This window comes from Corythoichthys intestinalis, chromosome 1 (assembly GCF_030265065.1).
Source record: "Corythoichthys intestinalis isolate RoL2023-P3 chromosome 1, ASM3026506v1, whole genome shotgun sequence".
NCBI classification, from domain to species: Eukaryota; Metazoa; Chordata; class Actinopteri; order Syngnathiformes; family Syngnathidae; genus Corythoichthys; species Corythoichthys intestinalis.
The window spans coordinates 74,873,318-74,893,572 of NC_080395.1; the positions used below are offsets into that span (position 1 = coordinate 74,873,318).

Genomic DNA, 20,255 nt, shown 5'->3' on the forward strand with positions numbered 1-20,255 from the left:
TGGAGGTGGATTTGTGTCTTTATTATTCAATCCAAAAAAAAAGTTGCTTCAATCAAAATGTATATTTTTAATCCCAAAAAAGTCACTTCAATAAAAAAAAATGTTTTTGATTGCAGATAAAATTTGAGACAAAAAAAGCATTTGAAAACTATTTTTCTTGATTGAACAACTTTTTTCATTGAAGTAATGTTGTTTTGTGTTTGGGCCACATTTTGGCTAGGACATTTGTGTCTTTATTATTATTCAATCAGAAAATAAGCTGCTTCAAACAAAATAACAAACCTCACTTAAAAAAAAAAAAAAAAAAAAAATCAACCATAGAAAAAGTTTGCACGTGTCAATAATCGTTTAACAAAGTGAGCAGCCTCAGAGGGTTTCAGTAGACTATGAAGCATTTAATAAAGCCAAGCATTTTCTTATTACTTTATTCTTGTTTAAAAATATTTCGGTGGGGCAGTAACATGTTTAAAACTTATAATTCTTACATTTTCAAGTGCTTAAAAACCATTTATAAATGATACTTTGGGGGGGGAAAAGTGAAAAAACGTCTTATATATGTATCTTTTTTCCCAATGTAAAATTTGAATAAATACATTGAACACGCACAAAAAAATTGAGGGGAAGGCGCTACTTCGCGAATTTCATTTATTGCGGCGGGTTCTGGTCCCCATTAACCGCGAAAAACGAGGGAAATACTGTATTTCTGAAAAGTTTTAAGAAGCAAGAATCATTCCCACCACTCGTCGGGCCGGTGTTGTGCCGACACCGGCCATCAGTTCAAGTCCCAGCCGAAAATAACGAGTCTCAGGTGGACGACGGGAGCGATGCGAGGCGCCCCCTCCATCTGAGAGCATGCCGCTTAATTTGACTCAACAGTGCGTTTCTCAGTTTATATTACCGCTAAACACACAAGCTTGACGCCAATTTAACGGGAGCTATTTTTTCACGAGAGATTTGGCCAGCTCTGGCATTGTTCAACGCAAGCTGCAACGAATGGCAGTAACTTTATTATAACGCAAAATATGAAAATGATTGAAACCATTACTCACCAAATTCAATCTGCTGGCAAATACAGGCAAGTGTGTATGCTGCGCTCTGGTCTGCCCCGGTGTGGATAAGGCCTGATTTTTGTTTTCGCAGCTTTGCAATGCAACCAAAGGCTCTCTAAGCACTCTATGTACACGTAAAGAGTGCACGCGATTGGAATAACGGAACGCAGTTTGGGCCGATGACTGGTTCTCGTCAGTGAAGCATCTAGAAGGATTTGCTGACTGTCCAAGTGTCACTTTTTTAAAGGACCAATTTCTGAATTGCTCAGTTTACGTACTAAATCACATGATGATAATAATAATAATTAAATAACCCCCCCCCCCCCCCCCCAAAAAAAGTGTTTCTTCTCGGATTTACGCAATTCACGTAGGTCACCCTTTTTGACTTCAAAACGGCGAATTTCGCCGAAAGGTGAGAGATTTTCATGCCTGCAAGATTGCAAAATAAAACTCCCCAGTGTTTCTTCAATCTATGCATGATTGCTTTCATTAAAAAATACATACCTGAACTTAGCCTCAAATAGTATTAAAAAATAACTGAGGATCACCTACAACAATTGACTAACTTGCAAACGCTATAAAATGCTATTTTTTTTAATGCTATTCCCAAAAACTTTGCTATATAATGCCTATAAACTAAAAAAATTGCATATAAAAAACATTAGCTCAAACAAAAACTTACCTATGTTGGTCTCAACAGGGAGCAGCTGGATTCAGCCATGTTAAATGAGTTATGTCATATTCACTGTTGCCAACCAGAGGGCAGTGTAGCCACAGAAATCAAAACTAAATACTTTCAAAACAAACAATTAAAACGCCATTCTAATTAAGGGAATACTCAAAGTAGCAAAATTTGATTCGAAGCTTTTTTCTAATCATATTACTCGAGTCAATCGATTAATCGTTGTCGCACTAAATCATAGCACTCAATTCAAGACGTGAGTTTATTTTAAGAATAAGATCCCATACACACACCCAAAAAATATTTTGTATTCCAAAAATATTAGGTGAAAGGCCAGAAGAAATGTGAGTTATTATTTAACACAGATTGAAATGCAATTAAACAACAACAGAGTCCTAGACAAGTAATTGAAGGTCAGATAAATATCACATACTAGAATATGAGTCAGGGAAAATTTAATTAAGTCGATGTGTTTTTTGTATTGTGGGTTTCTTAAATAAGACTACTTACTGAAAGAGTTCATGTTTTTTTACTAAATGATCTTCAGTTACAGAACAGAAGAGAGGCATCAACATTCACTGCACACTCGCGGGCTTTTCCATCATCTGTCCCCAGCTTGCTTCCGTGTGTGGTCACGAGCAGACATTACTAATCGAACATGCAAATATGATTTGCTCATATCATTACAGTCGTCACCTCACAATAGTGTTTTTCATGAGATTTGCTGGGATTTAATCGCACAATGATTTGTAAAACAGCGCTCATTGATCAACAGGACACCAACGTGAGTGGTCAGAAGTCAATGGGAATCAACAAGGTGATGATTTATTAGTTCGTTGATAAATGACCTTGAATTGCGACCAGCTTATGTGGTGCTGAAGCCCCTCATATTAATCAAGAGCGTTACTCCATCATAGTTCTTGCTTTCTGGGGCTGGCTTTGTTTCCTTCCAAATCAGCCTTCTCGCTCTCAGTCTTCTTTTTGTTTTTCTTCTTAGAATTGACTTCATTCTGTTTGTACTTGCCGTCATCCTTCTTGGCAGCCTTCCCAGGGAATACTTGTCCTTCAACAGTGACGTCCAAGCAGCGCTCCTGGGTCAGCAAGAAATCTTTGACTTCCCAGGCTAAGCTGCCATCGCGCAACATGAAGATCACCCTGTTGGAACCCACAACGAATCTGTAGGGGGCAGATGAAACAGGTGGATTAAAGGGTAAATTCAGAATTTTTGACATTAGGCTTAAAGGGGGTGTGAGACATCAATAGAACAGTTATGTGCCAAGATAACAAATATTGATAAAGTTAACAAAAAAAACAATCACATTAATGAGCAATTATCGAAAATAGATCGAAAATGACGAACATTCCCGAAAGTGTTCCGGAAACAGCCGAATGGGGCGACAATGTCACGACAAGTGATTGACAGTCGAGGCGGAGCCAGCTGCCATTGTTTTTTAACGACGAGAGACTAGCGTTGGGGTTTGTTTGACGAAAACATCTCAAAAATGGTTCAAAACTGCTGTGCTATGTGGTGTACAAATAGCTATTTATCGGAATATAGTATCCATGAGTTCCCGAACGCGAAAAAAAAAAGCTGGACTACGCAGACGATGGGTAAAGTTCGTCCGTGCTAAGAGGGCTAATTTTCTAGACACAGCCTCCGGCACACTTTTCTGTGGTGCGCATTTTCCACCTGAAAGTTCTCGAACTATGGACAAGTGAAATCGGATTTTGCTAAAAGATTGCTGCTCAAAGGAGATGCGGTGCCGACCATACACGCGCAGCGACCTAAATGTCCCGAGATATCAAGAAAGAGGTTGATGACTAGCAAAGGAGGCTAAGGCTAAGCAAAGAAGGGGAGCAGCCAAGCTCGAAATGGCCAGAGTGAGTACTCTTTTATAATAAAAAAATGTCACGCATTGGATACAGGACTGGACACATGTATACATTATCGTTCGTAAAATATATAGAACAAATCCTCTGATCCCATTCATATTTGTGTCTGTTGGCAGAGCGAAAAGCTATGATAGCGCAATAAATGATAATTATTCTATGCATTCCTTTATTATGCAGTCACGGTGTATCAGCTTCACAAAAAGAAATGCAAAACAAATCATTGGTGTTTCCCACACAATCTGCTGCCGATGTTTCATCAGTGTCATTGCTCCCCTCAATGACCGTTTCATTACGCTGCATTGGCGTTCGTTTGGGCTCAAATTGGTAACCTAAAACACCGATTAAAGCTTCGTAACTCTCCTCGTCACCATTAGATGAACATTCGTTACGTCCTTCTACGTCGGATTCGTCGCTGAAACTAGAAACGAAATTGTCTGCCATCATCGCCGCCATTCAGTATTAAAGCACTGAGCCTTTTTCTTGTTGAAGAAACACCCCTCACTGTCAATTCTGAATTCTCTTTTATTGACAACGAGGGGTGTTTCTTCATGAGGGAACCTGGAATATGTGCAGGACGAACACAATGCATCAGCATAAACAGCTCAAAACACCCCTAATTCTCCTCTCACTAGAAGGAATTATATTGATGCAGACAGGCGCTGCCCCCCTAGTGGCCGGTGGCACTCTCTTCACTTGTCGTGACGTCACGCACACAATCTGCCAGATCTCGGGCGCCGGTCGTTTTAGCTTGACAATCGAGCCAAATTTCTCTCATTTTCTTGTGTGTAATTACACGAAGTGGCATGATATGAATACAAAAGGCATGCGTTTATGGATAAATGATGGAATATTAAAATTTTCCCAGGGCACTACATCCCCTTTAATCTTCAAGTTTGCAGGGGTTTAATTAGTCGGTGGAGTTGATTTCAACGAATTCCGTGCAGTTTGTCAGTCATTTGTTAGTTTCAGGGCTCCAGAGTAGCTAAGCTAGCGTGAGTCAATGGTCCTAGCTTTGCATGTCAATGAAAAAAACTAGGGTTGGGAATCTCTGGCATGAAGTTGATTCTATATGTACAGTGGGGCAAATAAATATTTAGTCAACCACCAATTGTGCAAGTTCTCCTACTTGAAAAGTTTAAAGAGGCCCGTAATTGTCAACGTGGGTAAACCTCAACCATGAGTGTGTGGAAAAAAAAAAAAAAAAAAAAAAACAGAAAATCACGTTGTTTGATTTTTAAAGAATTTATTTGCAAATCATGGTGGAAAATAAGTATTTGGTCAATACCAAAAGTTCATCTCAATACTTTGTTATGTACTTTTTGTTGGCAATAACAGAGGCCAAACGTTTTCTATAACTCTTCACTCTTCGCTTGGTGTAAAGAAATCAACTGTGGGAGCAATTATTAGAAAATGGAAGACATACAAGACCACTGATAATCTCCCTCGATCTGGGGCTCCATGCAAAATCTCACCCCGTGGCGTCAAAATGATAACAAGAACGGTCAGCAAAAATCCCAGAACCACACAGGGGGACCACAGTAACAAAGGCTACTATCAGTAACTCAATGCGCCGCCAGGGACTCAAATTCTGCACGGCCAGACGTGTCCCCCTGCTGAAGCCAGTATACGTCCAGGCCCGTCTGCGGTTTGCTAGAGAGCATTCGGATGATCCAGAAGACGATTGGGAGAATGTGTTATGGTTAGATGAAACCAAAATAGAACTTTTTGGTAGAAACACAGGTTCTCGTGTTTGGAGGAAAAAGAATACTCAATTGCACAATACCCACTGTGAAGCATGGGGGTGGAAACATCATGCTTTGGGGCTGTTTTTCTGCAAAGGGACCAGAACGACTGATCTGTGTAAAGGAAAGAATGAATGGGGCCATGTATCAAGAGATTGAGTGAAAATCTCCTTCCATCAGCAAGGGCATTGAAAATCAAGACGTGGCTGGGTCTTTCAGCATGACAATGATCCCAAACCTACAGCCAGGGCAACAAAGGAGTGGCTTCGTAAGAAGCATTTCAAGGTCCTGGAGTGGCCTAGCCAGTCTCCAGATCTCAACCCCACAGAAAATCTGTGGAGGAAGTTGAAAGTCCGTGTTGCCCAACGACAGCCCCAAAACATCACTGCTCTAGAGGAGATCTGCATGGAGGAATGGGCCAAAATACCAGCAACAGTGTGTGAAAAGCTTGTGAAGAGTTACTGAAAACGTTTGGTTTCTGTTATTACCAACAAAGGGTACATAAAGTATTGATGAACTTTTGGTATTGACCAAATACTTATTTTCCACCATGATTTGCAAATAAATTCTTTAAAAATCAAACAACGTGATTTTCTGGGGGGTTTTCCACATTCTGTCTCTCATGGTTGAGGTTTACCCATGTTGACAATTACAGGCCTCTTTAATATTTGCAAGTGGGAGAACTTTTAGTGGTTGACTAAATACTTATTTGCCCCACTGTATCTAGATACACAGGTTACGATTCGATTAAAAAACGATACATGTTTAAGGCAGAACGATTCGATAAAGTTTAAGAATGACACGGTACGATACAGTGTGTTCTTTCAGTATTTTAAACATATAAAAAAAGACCACATTTCTAATAGCAAAATTAAACAACTAAATTTCATACCAATCTATGTTTTATTTTTTTATGAAAGAAAAATAAGGCTTACCAAATGACCATTATTATGTTGGATGGGATTGATTATAAAATAAAACTCCAGTGACAGACAACAATAAAGTGGAGTAATTCAATTACTGTATTTCCTGGTGTTTTGAACGCAAGCGGTAAGTAATTTAAGTGCAAACTTTCAACGTAAACATCTTACAAACTAAATATAATAATTATATGCAGCAGCTCTAGAAAAAAAGAATTAAACTTGCTCGTGTTATCATCATAAATATACAATAAATTATGCTTTACCACTGGTATAATTGGGGGAGTAAAAACATGGCATTTTATACAGACAGGTCAACAATCATTACTTTAAACTTATTCACAGCAAAGTCATTCACTTATGACTGTGCTTCCACATTTCTTTTATTCCTCATCACTGTCCATATCTTTTTTTAAGGGCAGATTTTTCTTGAGGAAGATCAACAGATCCTCATGTTCATGTTTAAGTAGACTGCGTTTCGTGGAAACAATATCTCCAGCTGCCCTTTCCACCATTGTAGTGGGTTATTTTTCACACTCGCTCTGTCCCATCCAGATATTGCTACCTTCCTCAGTCCGACTTTTGTTTTCCTGGTACACTGAAAATCAATCGCTGCGGTTGCTGGCGTCGGTGCTCAAACTGTCCATTGTTTTAGCATGTTGCTTCGTTGCCATTACTAGGTTAGCTTTGGGCTGTGAAGAAAACACTACGGAGCTTGCGTTACAGTGGTTTCGTTAGCTTTCGCGTTGTTATGACAATCCCGTGACGATCGGGTAATGAAGGCGACTACTAGCGGTTCTGGCGAAAAGCATAATAGGAAGTTGAGGCAACCACGACTGTGAGTGGTGTTTGTCCATATTATATCATGTGTGCGGTCACACTCTCAGTGCGCTGTGCGGAGTATGACGCAAGCACAGCATGTGAAGTAAAACTAAATTATTATCATATTTTGTAGTAAGCGCTAGTAGCCGATTCCAGCGCTCGCAATAGCCAAATCCCATCTCTAAAATCGGTTCTTTGAATATTTAATAGCTAATTACTGTCGAATGGTCATGTTGCTATCGATACAGTCGTATCTTTCACCTGTAAAACGGATATCCAGTCGTATCGGTTTATCGTTCTCAAGCTTAAAAAAAACCGATACAGATCAGGACTGCACAATATATCGTTTGAACATCGCTATCGCAATATGCACAATAGTCCTATCGCAGGAAGTGCAACTGTGTTTTTCTTTTTTTTTTTTAAACACGTAAACTTGTGTTTTCATTCATTGCCTCATAAAAGCAGCAAGTGTGCTGAGACATGGCCTTCTGGATCCCTTTTATTTACAACATTCTTCATAATTCACAGATTAATCCCCTTAGCCTGGGGTAAACTGAATACAATGTGATCATGGTGTGTCAACCAATTTCTTCCCAAACAAAGATATTCAAGTCCTCTGGTGAAAATTCTTCTAGTTTTAATATTTCAAAATGTATCGCAATATATCACAAACCCCCAAAAGTCGCAATGTACAGTGCTGGTCAAAAGTATTGGCACCCCTGCAATTCTACCAGATAATCTTCTCTCCAGAAAATGATTGCAATTACATATGCTTTGGTATTAATTAGGGCTGTCAATTGATTAAAATTTCTAATCGAGTTAATCACAGTTTAAAGATTAATTAATCGTAATTAATCGCAATTCAAACCATCTATAAAATATGCCATATTTTTATGTAAATTATTGTTGGAATGGAACGATAATACACAAGACGGATATATACATTCAACATATTGTATACAAGTATTGTAGTTGTTTATTATAATAATAAATCAACAAGATGGCATTAACATTATTAACAATCTGTTAAGGCGATCCATGGATAGAAAGACTTGTAGTTCTGAAAGATAAATGTTAGTACAAGTTATGGAAATCTTATATTAAAACCCCTCTTAATGTTTTCGTTTTAATAAAATTTGAAATTTTCAATCAAAAAACAAAACTAGTAGCTCGCCATTGTTGATGTCAATAATTACACAATGCTCATGGTGCTGAAACCCATAAAATCCGTCGCACCCAAGCGCCAGCAGAGGGCGACAAAACACTAAAAAACACAAGTGACAATTGGACATGACACTGTGCTGTCCTTTTAATCTGTTTGAGCAGGGAATGTGTGTTAAATGTGTCAAATATTTGAACGTAATTTAAAAAATTAATTACCGCCTGTTAACGCGATAATTTTGACAGCCCTAGTATTTATAAGTCTTTTACTTTTTTTTTTTCCCATAAGAGACATTTCTGGGTTCTGATTCAACTGAGCTCCAAAGCACAAAGCTGAAAATCCATTTTAAAGCAATAAAATTGGCCCTTGGAGGGCAGCAGTGCATTTGGTAAGACACGCTACCCGATTCAACAGCAATGAACGGCCGGGCCACACGGCCGGGGCGCCGGCGGAAGGATGCCAGGCGGCGAATGACCGAGCAGAACAACCTAGAGGACGCCCTGAATGCCAGGCGCTGGACGACCGAGCAGAACGACCAGGACCACCAGTGCAGCAGACAATGTCTTGGAGTCAGTGCTGTTCGCTGAGCAGACTCCGCAGAGACTAAAAAAAAATCCATCTTTATGAGACAGGCGGCGATGAGGGAAAGTTAACCCGGCTGTCGCAGCATCAACAGCATCATATCAGTTATGTGTAAATAAATTGTTACTTTGCTATCAAAAGCTCTATTTGTCTTGTTATTTTGTAAAAAGAAAACATCATTCAGATGTTTGGGATGTAACTAAAGCAAAAAAATAGCTGTGTTAAAGTCAAAGTTATGTTTGAAATGTATGCTTCCACAAAAAGCTCAATTTCTGTTTTTCCATTAGAAATTGGAAAATTGCTCAAACTAACCTATTTTCTAATGCTGATTTTTAAAGAATGGGAAAAGAAAACTTACTCTTTTTTCCTGCTGAAAGAAGAGAGTATAATCTTTCTTTTGGTGGGTTCCATGTGTATATAGACCCTACCCACGTGACGTCACAACTGCGCCCTCCTGACTGGTGCCGCCCAATTGTCCGTCAACACATCGTGTTTACCTGTTACGGCTACGTACATTCCTCCTATTTACGGCGTGTTTTTCTGCTCTTTAACATTAATAATCAAAATGGTGATGGTGTGTGTGGCGGTCGGTTGCAACAACAGAGAAGACAGACGGAGAGACTTGAAGTTCTACCGGATTCCGAGAGACCCGGAGAGGAGAGAGCGAGATGGGCTGCTGCAATTCGACGAGAAAACTGGGCTCCAAACGATTTCCACAGATTATGTAGTAGTCATTTTATATCTGGTAAGATGCATTTAATATATATTTAGAGGGTTTTGGGCTGACAACCACAATTAAGATCATTGCTAGGCTAATCGCCGACAACATACACGTATGTATGTAGTGAGAGTGCTATCGCTAAACCATATAAACATTAAAAGCCCTAGCTCCATTGACAAATGACATGAAATACATTAGACTTGACAGTGGATGTTAGCAAGAACAAAAGATTTTGAATTGAAAATTTCGTAACTCACCTTTCCAAGCACAAGATAGATTCCTGCCGAATTTTCGTGGACGAGGACCTGTTTCACCCAACCAGCAACGAAGTATTTATAAGCCTCCAAGCTCTTAAAGTTTTTCAAACTTTCGTGAGAATAGGCTGATTTTGTGTGGACAAGATAGTTGTACATATCAGGGTAGCTAGCAGATGTCAGGCAAATACGGCGGAGACAGCGGGTCGAAAAACATCCATTTAGGCATCAAATATGGATCTGGCGAATGGATAAACTGAAGCTTTTCCACATAACGCCTTTTATGCAACGCATCAAGTGAGTTTACGGCATCCGAAAGCACCGGGTCTTCCATGAAATGCATATTAAATTGCTCGATCAATTGAGACCATTGATAATACAGACACAAAATGACGGACAAGGGGGCGTAACAATACAGCGATCACGTGATTTTGTGACGTCGGTGGGTAGGGTCTATAGCAATAGAACAGAATTTTCTATGGGCCTTGCAAAATCAGTCAAAATCCAGTAATACGGCCCAAAGCGAAGGGCCTTTCTCCGGTGAAAATGCCTGGGAGTGAATGAGTTTTAAAAATGCTCTGGTAAAAAAACCTGAAACCTTGAAGTAAACACTTGTGTTGAGTAATTATGTCTCTGCAGCCATTAACAAAGAGTTGTTTAATCTTTAAGGCCGTAGTGGCACAAATGAAAGATAATATGTAAAACATGGTAACCAATATACTTCATACCTTTGAATGTCATAGTTTGCATTGAAGAGACTGCCCTGCCACAGCCCTGTGATCTCCTCAGTCTCCTTCTCACTGGGTTCCCCTGACACTGTTGCAAAAACCATCAGGGTGCGGCCCTTCTTGGAAACCTTAAGCAGTTCTTCAGGTTTGGACTGGTCAATCTTAGATAAGTCGATGGGCGGAGGAGATCTCCGGTGCTCTGGAAGATCCCCTTCCTCAATGTCATCATCTTTCTATGATGTAGATATGAGGAAAAATGTTGGACACTCAAACATAAGGAAAATGTTTTATTGCAATTCACCTATTTATTCATGCATGTCAGAGTCCGAGATAAAATTGGTCAAATCGAATGATGTGGGTATGTGGATTGGTGCAGAGATCGACCCCATTTTACTGTTTCGGGTTCAGGTCAGTCATCAAATTGTGTTTAGTGGGCTCTCCAAATAAGTGGAAAAGCTGAAATATTGACAAAAGTAGTTCAAAAAACCACAAACTTGCCTGAAAAAAACATCTGTTCTGATTTGTGCATGTTGTGGAACTTTTGTGGAATGTGTGCTGTCTAAGGGTGTAACGGTACATGTATTTGTATTGAACCGTTTCGGTACGGGAGCTCGGTTCGGAACGGAGGCCTACCGAACGAGTTTCTGACGTAATGTAACCCTTACTTTTCGAGGCTGTGAGTCGATCAGGGATGTCACTTTTTACATACCTAGTCTGTCTGGTCCACGGTAAATTTATTCCTGACAGCCAAAGTTGATAAGAATGAAAGATTCCCATTGAATTTCATAGAAAATGCATGTGGGTCATTTTTGACCCACTTGTGGAAACTTAGGGTAGTAATACAAAAATGACAATTTCTTCAAGTTCATCAAAAATTTGAATGGCATTATATCAAAAACATGTTTTTAAGGAATACCTGGAATATGAATTGATAACAATTTTTCATTCCGAATATATTTCAAGAAAACAACCTCAACGGGTCATTTTTGACCCACTTATGGATCTAAGGGTTAAAGTCAATCAGCCAATGCACACCAGTCGCAGTGCGGCCGCGTGTTAGACGCGTCCCAGAAGCGGCTCAACGCGACGCACACGAGAAGAACGGCAGTGTTTATTATTTGATGCGAGACGCGGCCCTCCTGCGTCAATACTACTAGCTAGGACCGGGCAGACCGGAAGTCACTCGTGTAAAAATACAGTGGATCCAGTCGATTTTCAAACTAATATGAAATCGTAACCCACTTTTTGAGTTCATCAGATCTCTTGAGTGGTAGATCGGGGCACAGTTGACTTGTCTTTGTTGATTTACTGCTGTCTTTTCTGCTATAATAATAACCAACACGGCCCCGTGTTCAATACAAAACCCTCCTACGACAACAAAAGAAGTAGGAACTAATATTCACATAGGAACTTAAGTTATACAACATAAAATATACAATATAAATGAAGACTACATCACATTTGTAAAATATTAACACATAATAAAATAAATAATGGCCCATTTAAATTAAATAAATTGAAATGAGCTAAAACACCTGTAATTAAATAATAAGAATAATACACACATCCTGCTTACACAATTAAATTGATCAATTTCTGTGTGGCGCTTTAACTTGAGAAAATCCACCAATAAAGCTTTTGAAAACCGTTCATAATAAAATAAAATGATTAATTGAGGCATTTCACATGTTAAAATCTTTGTCATTGGGATTGCTTTTCTCTTTAGCACAGGACTTGTTTTTTCTTCTTTCTCTCAGAAAGAAAGCTGACCAATACGCAGGGTCTGAAAGGCAAATTGTTGTTGGATTATTATCTTTAAATACCCGCTACTTTTTGAGCAGAATTCTAGCTTTGTATAGGCTAATGTTCCTATTTGTTGAAAGTACAAAAGTGTGTAATCAACAACTAGCATATTTATATTTTGCATTTTGTTTTCTTACTGTACCAAAAATGAACCGAACCGTGACCTCAAAACCGAGGTACGTACCGAACCAAGATTTTTGTGTACCGTTACACCCCTTGTGCGGTCAAAGTCACCCACATACACTAACAGCTATGTGTTTTTTCATAAGAAATATATATATATATATATAAATATATATATATATATATATAATATATATATATTTCTCATAACCTTGGATGTTATTTTTGCATCATGTGTTTACATTACAATTTATGCTGAAACTGCCCAGGATGTCATTTTTAGGCATTTTAGATGGTCTTTTAGGTTTCTGAAAAAGAATTTCTCATTCATATGCATCTGACTGAATCTAATTAGAATACTCTTGCCTCTGAAAATATTTACACAAACACATCCGCGATTCACACGTTTTCAAGGTCCACTAATATATTCGCGATTTACAAATGTTTTTTTATGCAGGCAAATATATTTGCACACTAAACTTAAAAACATTCACTTGTATGGAAAGCATTCTCCCTCAATCCACTAGGCGGCAGTAATGCAACAGCTACCAAGGTTATGATTTGGTTCTTGCAGTTTGCCATTTTGGACGATAATTTTAAATAACAATTATGTAATTATGATTATAATTATTATTACAATAGAGTGTCTATAGCAATTCACCCCATGCCAAATAATCCACGGGAAACTCAAAGCGGGCTAATGGGGCGCCGTTTGTAAAGCAGCACATGCTGAAAATTACGACAACATTTTCTCACATTAAGCGCCACACAGTGTTTAAAATGTGGTGTGAAAATTTTAGAGTCATTTTTTTTGCACATTTACAACATTGCTTTGCAACTTAATTATTTTAAATAATAGTAATGGACCTGAATGTTTAAATTCAGAACTAAATATTTTATTTAAATTTTAAATGTAAATCTTAAATTTATATCCTAAATATATTTGGGGGAAAACACAGACAAGACTGAAAAGCAGTTTCTGCTCTTGCACCCCTCTTTAATATAAACTGCTGTATTTTAAGCCAAAAGAACTGTTGTGATTGATAAAACAGTATGTCTATATGGTGCCATAGCAGACTCATGGCACATTAAGTCCCCGAACTATTTTTAATTTGTCCGTTTTACCCTGCCCCTGTTTACAGATGTCGCGCAACCGCTTTTGTTTCATCCTAGCCATAAAAAGAAGGTAAGTAATCGTATTTATTATTCCAAATGTCTGTCATTTTTAGCTTAGAATCATTAATTGACGTCTAATGTTTAGTTTTGGAACAAAAAAATGACTTTAAAAAATTATTCACTCGTATATTTTAAATTTTTAAACAAATTACAAAACAATGAAACAATTAGCGTCTGTAAAAAGTCACTGATATCTACCGCATAACTATCGCTTAATTTTATTTTATTTTTTCGTTACTGTAGCATTTTCCCCAATATTTACATAATTAATAATCAATCCAAACAAAGAAAAATTGGGGGAAAAAAAACATCTAAAAGGGTAAATATATGAAAATGAAAATCTCAACCACTCCTTGATGTCTGCGATTTCTGCATCGCGACCCATGTTATGTTACCATGTTTCACCCATAAAATCCCCCAAAAATCCGGCTGCGGCCATTCACAGCTGTGTCTTGACACTCTGTGATACATGCTACATGGAGTTTTTGGATTGAAAAGAGGTAAGTACGCGATAATATCTCATTAAAATCATTGCGTCTTGAACTATGCTCTTGCGTGCTCTCACCTCCAGTTAGGGTTTTGCTGTTTAAAAATTTTATTTTTTTTTTTTCAAAAATGCTTTCTTTTTCAAAAGTTCTCTTCCCCTATAAAATTGAGATTTTAAGCTTTCCAATGATGTATCTCACATGCATATAGGACAATTTTGAAATTTGGCCAAATTGGGGGTCGCAGAGTGGAACTTTTAGGCTACGTTCATACTACAGGTCTTAATGCACGAATCCGATTTTTTGTCATATTCGTTTTTTTGGCGTGCCCGTTCAGACTGCCTTTATCCATTGAGACCGTTCAAGTATTACGCATGCGCACTAATTCGCAGTCCGACACGCGCTAAGCAAGAAGACCCGCATGCGCAGAAGCATCAAAACAAATGACAGACGTCATCCGTCATTCCAGGGATATCATATTTTGCTTTTCAAAAGGTGGACACAAATAACAGACATAAATAATCCCCGTTTAGGCTTATATTCAAAGTTTATATGGATCGATAGCATACACGCACTGTCCGTGCACGTCACACACACATACGGGCAGTTTGTCCCGACTCTCGGCCGTGGAGGCAATGTTGAAATATTGCTCACTTGGAACAGAGAGAAAACTGAGCATTCTCAGGCTTATCCTCAACCCATTTTTATTTTTTATGACTGTTGTCAAGCTCAGCCCTTCCCCAAAAGCCGTGTTCACTTCAAGCTAGGCGCTAATAACGCACAGGTGCATCGCTACGGTAACGACTCTCTCGCTATTTGATGACGTAATTGCTGCATTAAATCCGATTTGCGGGACTGGACAGTACAGACCGCTGCGACAGTCTGGAAAAATGTGGCCCAGATCGGATTTAGACCACATACGAAAGTGACCCAGATCAGATTTGAAATGGTCCCGTTCTATGCGACTTGTCACGTTCAGACCGTCAAGTTAATGCCTCACTCGAGTCGGAAAAACACAAAAAAATCGGATTCGTGCATTAAGACCTGTAGTATGAATGTAGCCTTAGTCAGTTAGTTACTTAGAGTTAAAATTAATTATTATTATTATTAAAGTTATTTAGTTATAAAGTTATAGTAAAGTTTAAAGTTATTAAAGTTAGTTGCTTAGAGTGCTGCTCTTAAAGTTTTTCAAAGTTTCGTGAGAATAGGCTGATTTTGTGTGGACAAGATAGTTGTAGATATCAGGGGAGCAGATGTCAGGCAGAGAGGGCGAAGACAGCGGGTCGAAAAATATCGATTTAGGCATCAAATATGGATCTGGCGAATGGATAGACTGAAGCTTTTCCACATAACGCCTTTTATGCAACGCATCCAATGAGTTTAAAGCGTCTGAAAGCACTGGGGCTTCCATGAATTGCTCTATAAACTGAACGACTAATTGAAACCATTGAGAATAGGGCTAAACAGAGAAGGACAATATGGCGGCCGGATACAGCGACACGTCATTCTGTTACGTCGGTGAGTAGGGTCTATAGTTAGATGAAAAGGATGTCATGATTAGGGCTATGTGTGAAAACGAAGAATTACCGAGCCTCTCCTTGTGTGGTTTGGCGCACACTTTAATATGATGCGAATTAAAGCTATTACTTTAGCATGAGTACTTTAAAAAGCATTGATAGATGTGCTGTAGCTAAAGGCTCAGCTAGTAACAATAGACTGAATAGGAAAAACAGCATTTTACAGTACCTCCCACTGCTCAAGAAGACGAGCCATATCTGCATCATTGTAGTCTCTTATGTCCTTCTTTTTCTTGGGCTTATCTTTACTGTCAGTCGCCAAAGAATGAAGCAAAAAAGTACAAAAGAGAAGCGCCACACATTGCCACCGAAAGTCAAACGCCATGTTTCCAGATGGTCCAATCTGATTGGCTGGCGTCTATTCCGGTCACAAGACGTTTTGCTGCTTTCAAGGAGATGGGAAGTCGGACTTTTCCCACTCGGCTGGTAGCAGTTGCGACCGCAAAGGGCTCCAAGCGAATGTAAACAACTAAGAGGCATTTTAATTTTGGCCATTAACATTTTGACGTCAAGTAAACCTTCCTTCTCGTAAGCGATCAAAAAGTGGAGGAAAAATGATGGTTGAGACAAATAGCACATTTTAAAGTGTAAACTGCCTTTTTTTAGTTGCATTGCTGAAAGTCAACATAAAAATATATACTTGAATTCTTTAAGCATTGTTCGCTGTATGAGAACAAACACACGGCGTCTCAAAGAAACTTAATTTAACTTCATTATTGTGTCATCAATACGTTGTCTTGAGCACCATTTTGTCGAGTGGCGTCAGATTGAAGCAACAAGTGAAGTCGGGGAACTTTTTTATTTCCGACTTCGCGACTAGGACCTCCAAGGGACCTCCCAGTTCGAGTGGCGTTCCAGTGATAATTTTTCCTGATAGGAAGTTGGAAAAGTCCGACTTCCCATTTCCTCGAATGCAGCATTAGGTTACGTCTCCGTAGTAAAAAACAGACCGGAAACCCAAATTTGTTTGGAGGATTTTCAAAATAAAAAATAAATCTAAAGATGTCAAATTCGACATTTCTGAAAGTTGCCACCCGGAAGCCCATCGTGTCTAATGGTTATACGTATTTAACAAGGGCGTAGTTTTGCATAGGGACGGTAGGGACATAACACTACCAACGTTTCAGGATGCCCAAATTGTCCCCACCAACTTTTAAGCAACTTTAATTGCTTTATATAATGACATCAGTTATATAGGTAATTTAGATTGTCTACCCATATGTTGTAAGGATAGAAATTACCCTTCCATTATTAAGTAAATTACAATACTTTCATTATGTTCAGACTTTTCACTTGCTAAAAGTGCCGGTCCATTTTTTTCCCCTCAAACGTATGTTTGATTGACTGATGACTCCTCCGCCCCCTTCAAAGATGAGGGATATTAGATTTCTTTTTTTTTTTTTTTTTTCCGGCAGCAGTTACTGTAAGAAATGTAAAAATACGTCAATGTTGTGAAGGTGGGGAACACACCACTAATTTTGCTACTGAAAGTCTGACCTGCATCAGAGTTAGCGTGACATTAATCTGTGTGAATTTTTCAAACTCGAGGAGGAAGCTGCTTTGAGAAAAATATCCTCCTGTATGTTTTCTACTGTTAACGTTAAAGAAGTGACCGAAAATCAATAGGAAATGCTGCGAAATTGCCCAGTAACCCAAAATAAACAGGATGTGACCCGTAAATGCCCTAAAATCAACAGGAAATGACCGGAAATTGACAGGAAGTGAATCGTAAATGCCCCACAAGGAAATGGCCAAAAACCAACAGGAAATGACTTGAACAACCCTAAAATTAACTCATTGGCTGCCACGGACGGCCATAGACGTCCAATCCGTTGAAGAGGGTGGGATGGCAGTGATAAACTCATTCCAAGTGTGAAAGTTTGTATAAGCCAATACAGATTTATTTTGCATTAATTATTTAGCTATCATTTAGTTTGGTTCATATCAGTGAGAAATGTAGCCCTGACCCCCGTTCACCCAATCTGTTTGGTGTACATGCAGGTTATGCTATTATATCGTCCCTACCAATATTGAGACCAAACCTATGCCCTTGGTATTTAAGTAGCCTTCTTGTCTGTATTTTCATGTGATCAATACTCCAGCCCAGTCGTCAAATTCAATTCATTCTGTAAGAGTAAATAAAATGTCAGGGTATCTTTTGTCAGACAAGAAAGAATCACTGCTGATAAAATTCCATGGCTTGTCAAAGTTGGTGCTACAATGGCTCTTTTTTTTTTTTTTTTCTATGATTAATGAGACTGATCAGAGTCCATCTCAAACTTTTCAAGCAAAACTTTTCTCCATTGCTATGTTTTGTTTAATGAGTTAAAATGGATTGCATATCTATGTCGTCAATGGCAGCCAATGAATTCAAGTAAAATAAATGTGTTTTGAACGTTCAATCATGTTTTAGTATAGCAAGACAGTTTTAATTCTAGTATATTTCACATTAAAAATACATTGCTGATAATTATTGTTTTTCCATGTGCTTATATAACTCAAATATGTACTTAATTAATTCAATTTTGAGAAAAATTATTATTCATTCATAATATTATAATTATGAGGGCAGCCCCCCTCCCGGGTGGCCCAAAAGTGTCATTGCATGAAACTGACTTCCCTTTATATATAAAAGTTGTAAAGCAATAAAACTGCAACAAAAATGAATGAAATTAACAAAAAAATTATATTTTTACAATGGGTCAAAATCATTTTTCGAACAGATCATGTGACAAGCACCTTAGACGGTCATTTGCTTTGCATATAGATCATGTGACAAGCACCTTAGACGGTCATTTGCTTTGCATATAATTTTCCACAAAAAAAAAAAAAAAAAAAATTGTGGAGGGCAATTTTATTTTTCAAATGATTATTTCTTTGATTAAAAATTTTTTTTTTGATTGAAGCACCTTTTTTGGGGATTGAATGATTTAGACACAAATGTCCTACCCATAATATGGCCCAAACACCAAAAGGGTTGCTTCAATCAAAGAAAACTTTTTCAATGAAAAATTGAGTGTTCAAATGCAAATTTTTGAATCTCAAATCTTTTTTTTGCATTAAAACACGTTTTCTATGATTGAAATGTTTCTTTTTTTTTTGATTGACGTGATTTTTCTTTTTGAATATATATATATTTTAATCAACTTTTTTGATTGAATAATAAAGACAAAAACCTCTTAGCCAAAATGTGGCCCAAACACAAATCAACATTACTTCAATCAAAAAAGTTGCTTCAATCAAAAAAACAAAACTTGACTCCGATCAAAAAAAAAAAAAATTATCAAAAAAAAAAAAAATAGCTTTCACATGCATTTTTTTTTTTGTTTCAAATTATTTTGGCTTTTTTTTTTTTTTGATTGAAGCGACTTTTTTGTGATTGAAAATATGGTATATATTTTGATTGATGCAACTTTTTTTTTATTGAAGCAACTTTTTTTTTAATTGAATAATAAAGACACACATCTACCTCTATATGGCTCCACCCAGGGCATACAATTTTTGACTGGGGTAACTACATTGGCACGGACCGGTGGGCGGACCATAATCAATGGATGACTATTTTGGCGAAAAGTATTGCCTAAGCAGCCTGATTTAGAATTCCACTCAAGGATGATGGGAAACAAAAAAACGCTCATTGCCAACTTATTATTATGAATATTCTTGTAAGTTCATTTTTATTGCTGACACTGCGTTTCGGGGTCATCAACATGTTGTGCCCTCCCTGCCCCAAAAGTCAAACTCCACCTACGGTTATCGGTCCCTTATTTTTTTTTTCCAGGGAGATGGCAACCCTAGTAATTCCAGAATCAATAATGTATGGATCTTTATCTTGGGAGGCCTTCATGTATGTCTGAATGCGACTGCATTTTTCAATAAATATGAAAAAACAAAACTGATGACAATCTTGCGTTTTAATTTTGCATTCTCAATACTTTAAAGGGATCCACGGATAGAAAGACTTGCAGTTCTTAAAAGATAAATGTTAGTACAAGTTATTATATTTTGACATTGAAACCCCTCTTGATGTTTTCGTTTTTATACAATTTGTAAAATTATTTCAACTAAGAGGTTGCCATTGTTGTTGACGTCGCACGGCGGTGACATCACAGGACCACGCTGGCAGAATTCCACCTGTCACTCTTAAAAAAAAAAAAAAAAAACGTGTCACGCTTTAATTATGTAAGGTAGTGATTCAAATACGCCACAAGGTGTCAATGGCGAGTTTTACATTAATTAGGGATCAAGCCAATGAGTGCGTTTTTTTTCCCTTGACTGACGCTGTAATTTCTTTAATCCACAGTGGGAGAGAGAAAGGAGAGTGGAAACAAGCATTCAGATTCGTAGCCCAGACCGCACCGTTTATTGGCATAAGCTTCGGCAACATTTTCACAACACAGATAAGTATCATATAGTGAAAATACTACAAAACTAAGGGGCAGTTTACATGGGGGACATGAAGACGCAATGACTGAGTAGCGGAATTGCCTCGCGTGCATATGGTGTCGGCGAAGACGAAAGGCAAAGACGAAAAAT

At 38.1% G+C, this 20,255-nt stretch overlaps 1 protein-coding gene across 1 annotated transcript; it reads right to left on the minus strand.

Moving 5' to 3' along the window:
• Positions 1-1,463: 1,463 nt before the first annotated feature.
• Positions 1,464-16,082, minus strand: mesd (mesoderm development LRP chaperone). Its single transcript, XM_057832243.1, has 3 exons — positions 15,889-16,082; positions 10,556-10,788; positions 1,464-2,907 (listed from the first exon to the last, which is right to left on the minus strand). The coding sequence occupies exons 1-3, from the start codon at positions 16,042-16,044 to the stop codon at positions 2,643-2,645; spliced, it is 654 nt and encodes a 217-aa protein (XP_057688226.1). The 5' UTR covers positions 16,045-16,082; the 3' UTR covers positions 1,464-2,642.
• Between the last annotated feature and the right edge of the window lie 4,173 nt (positions 16,083-20,255).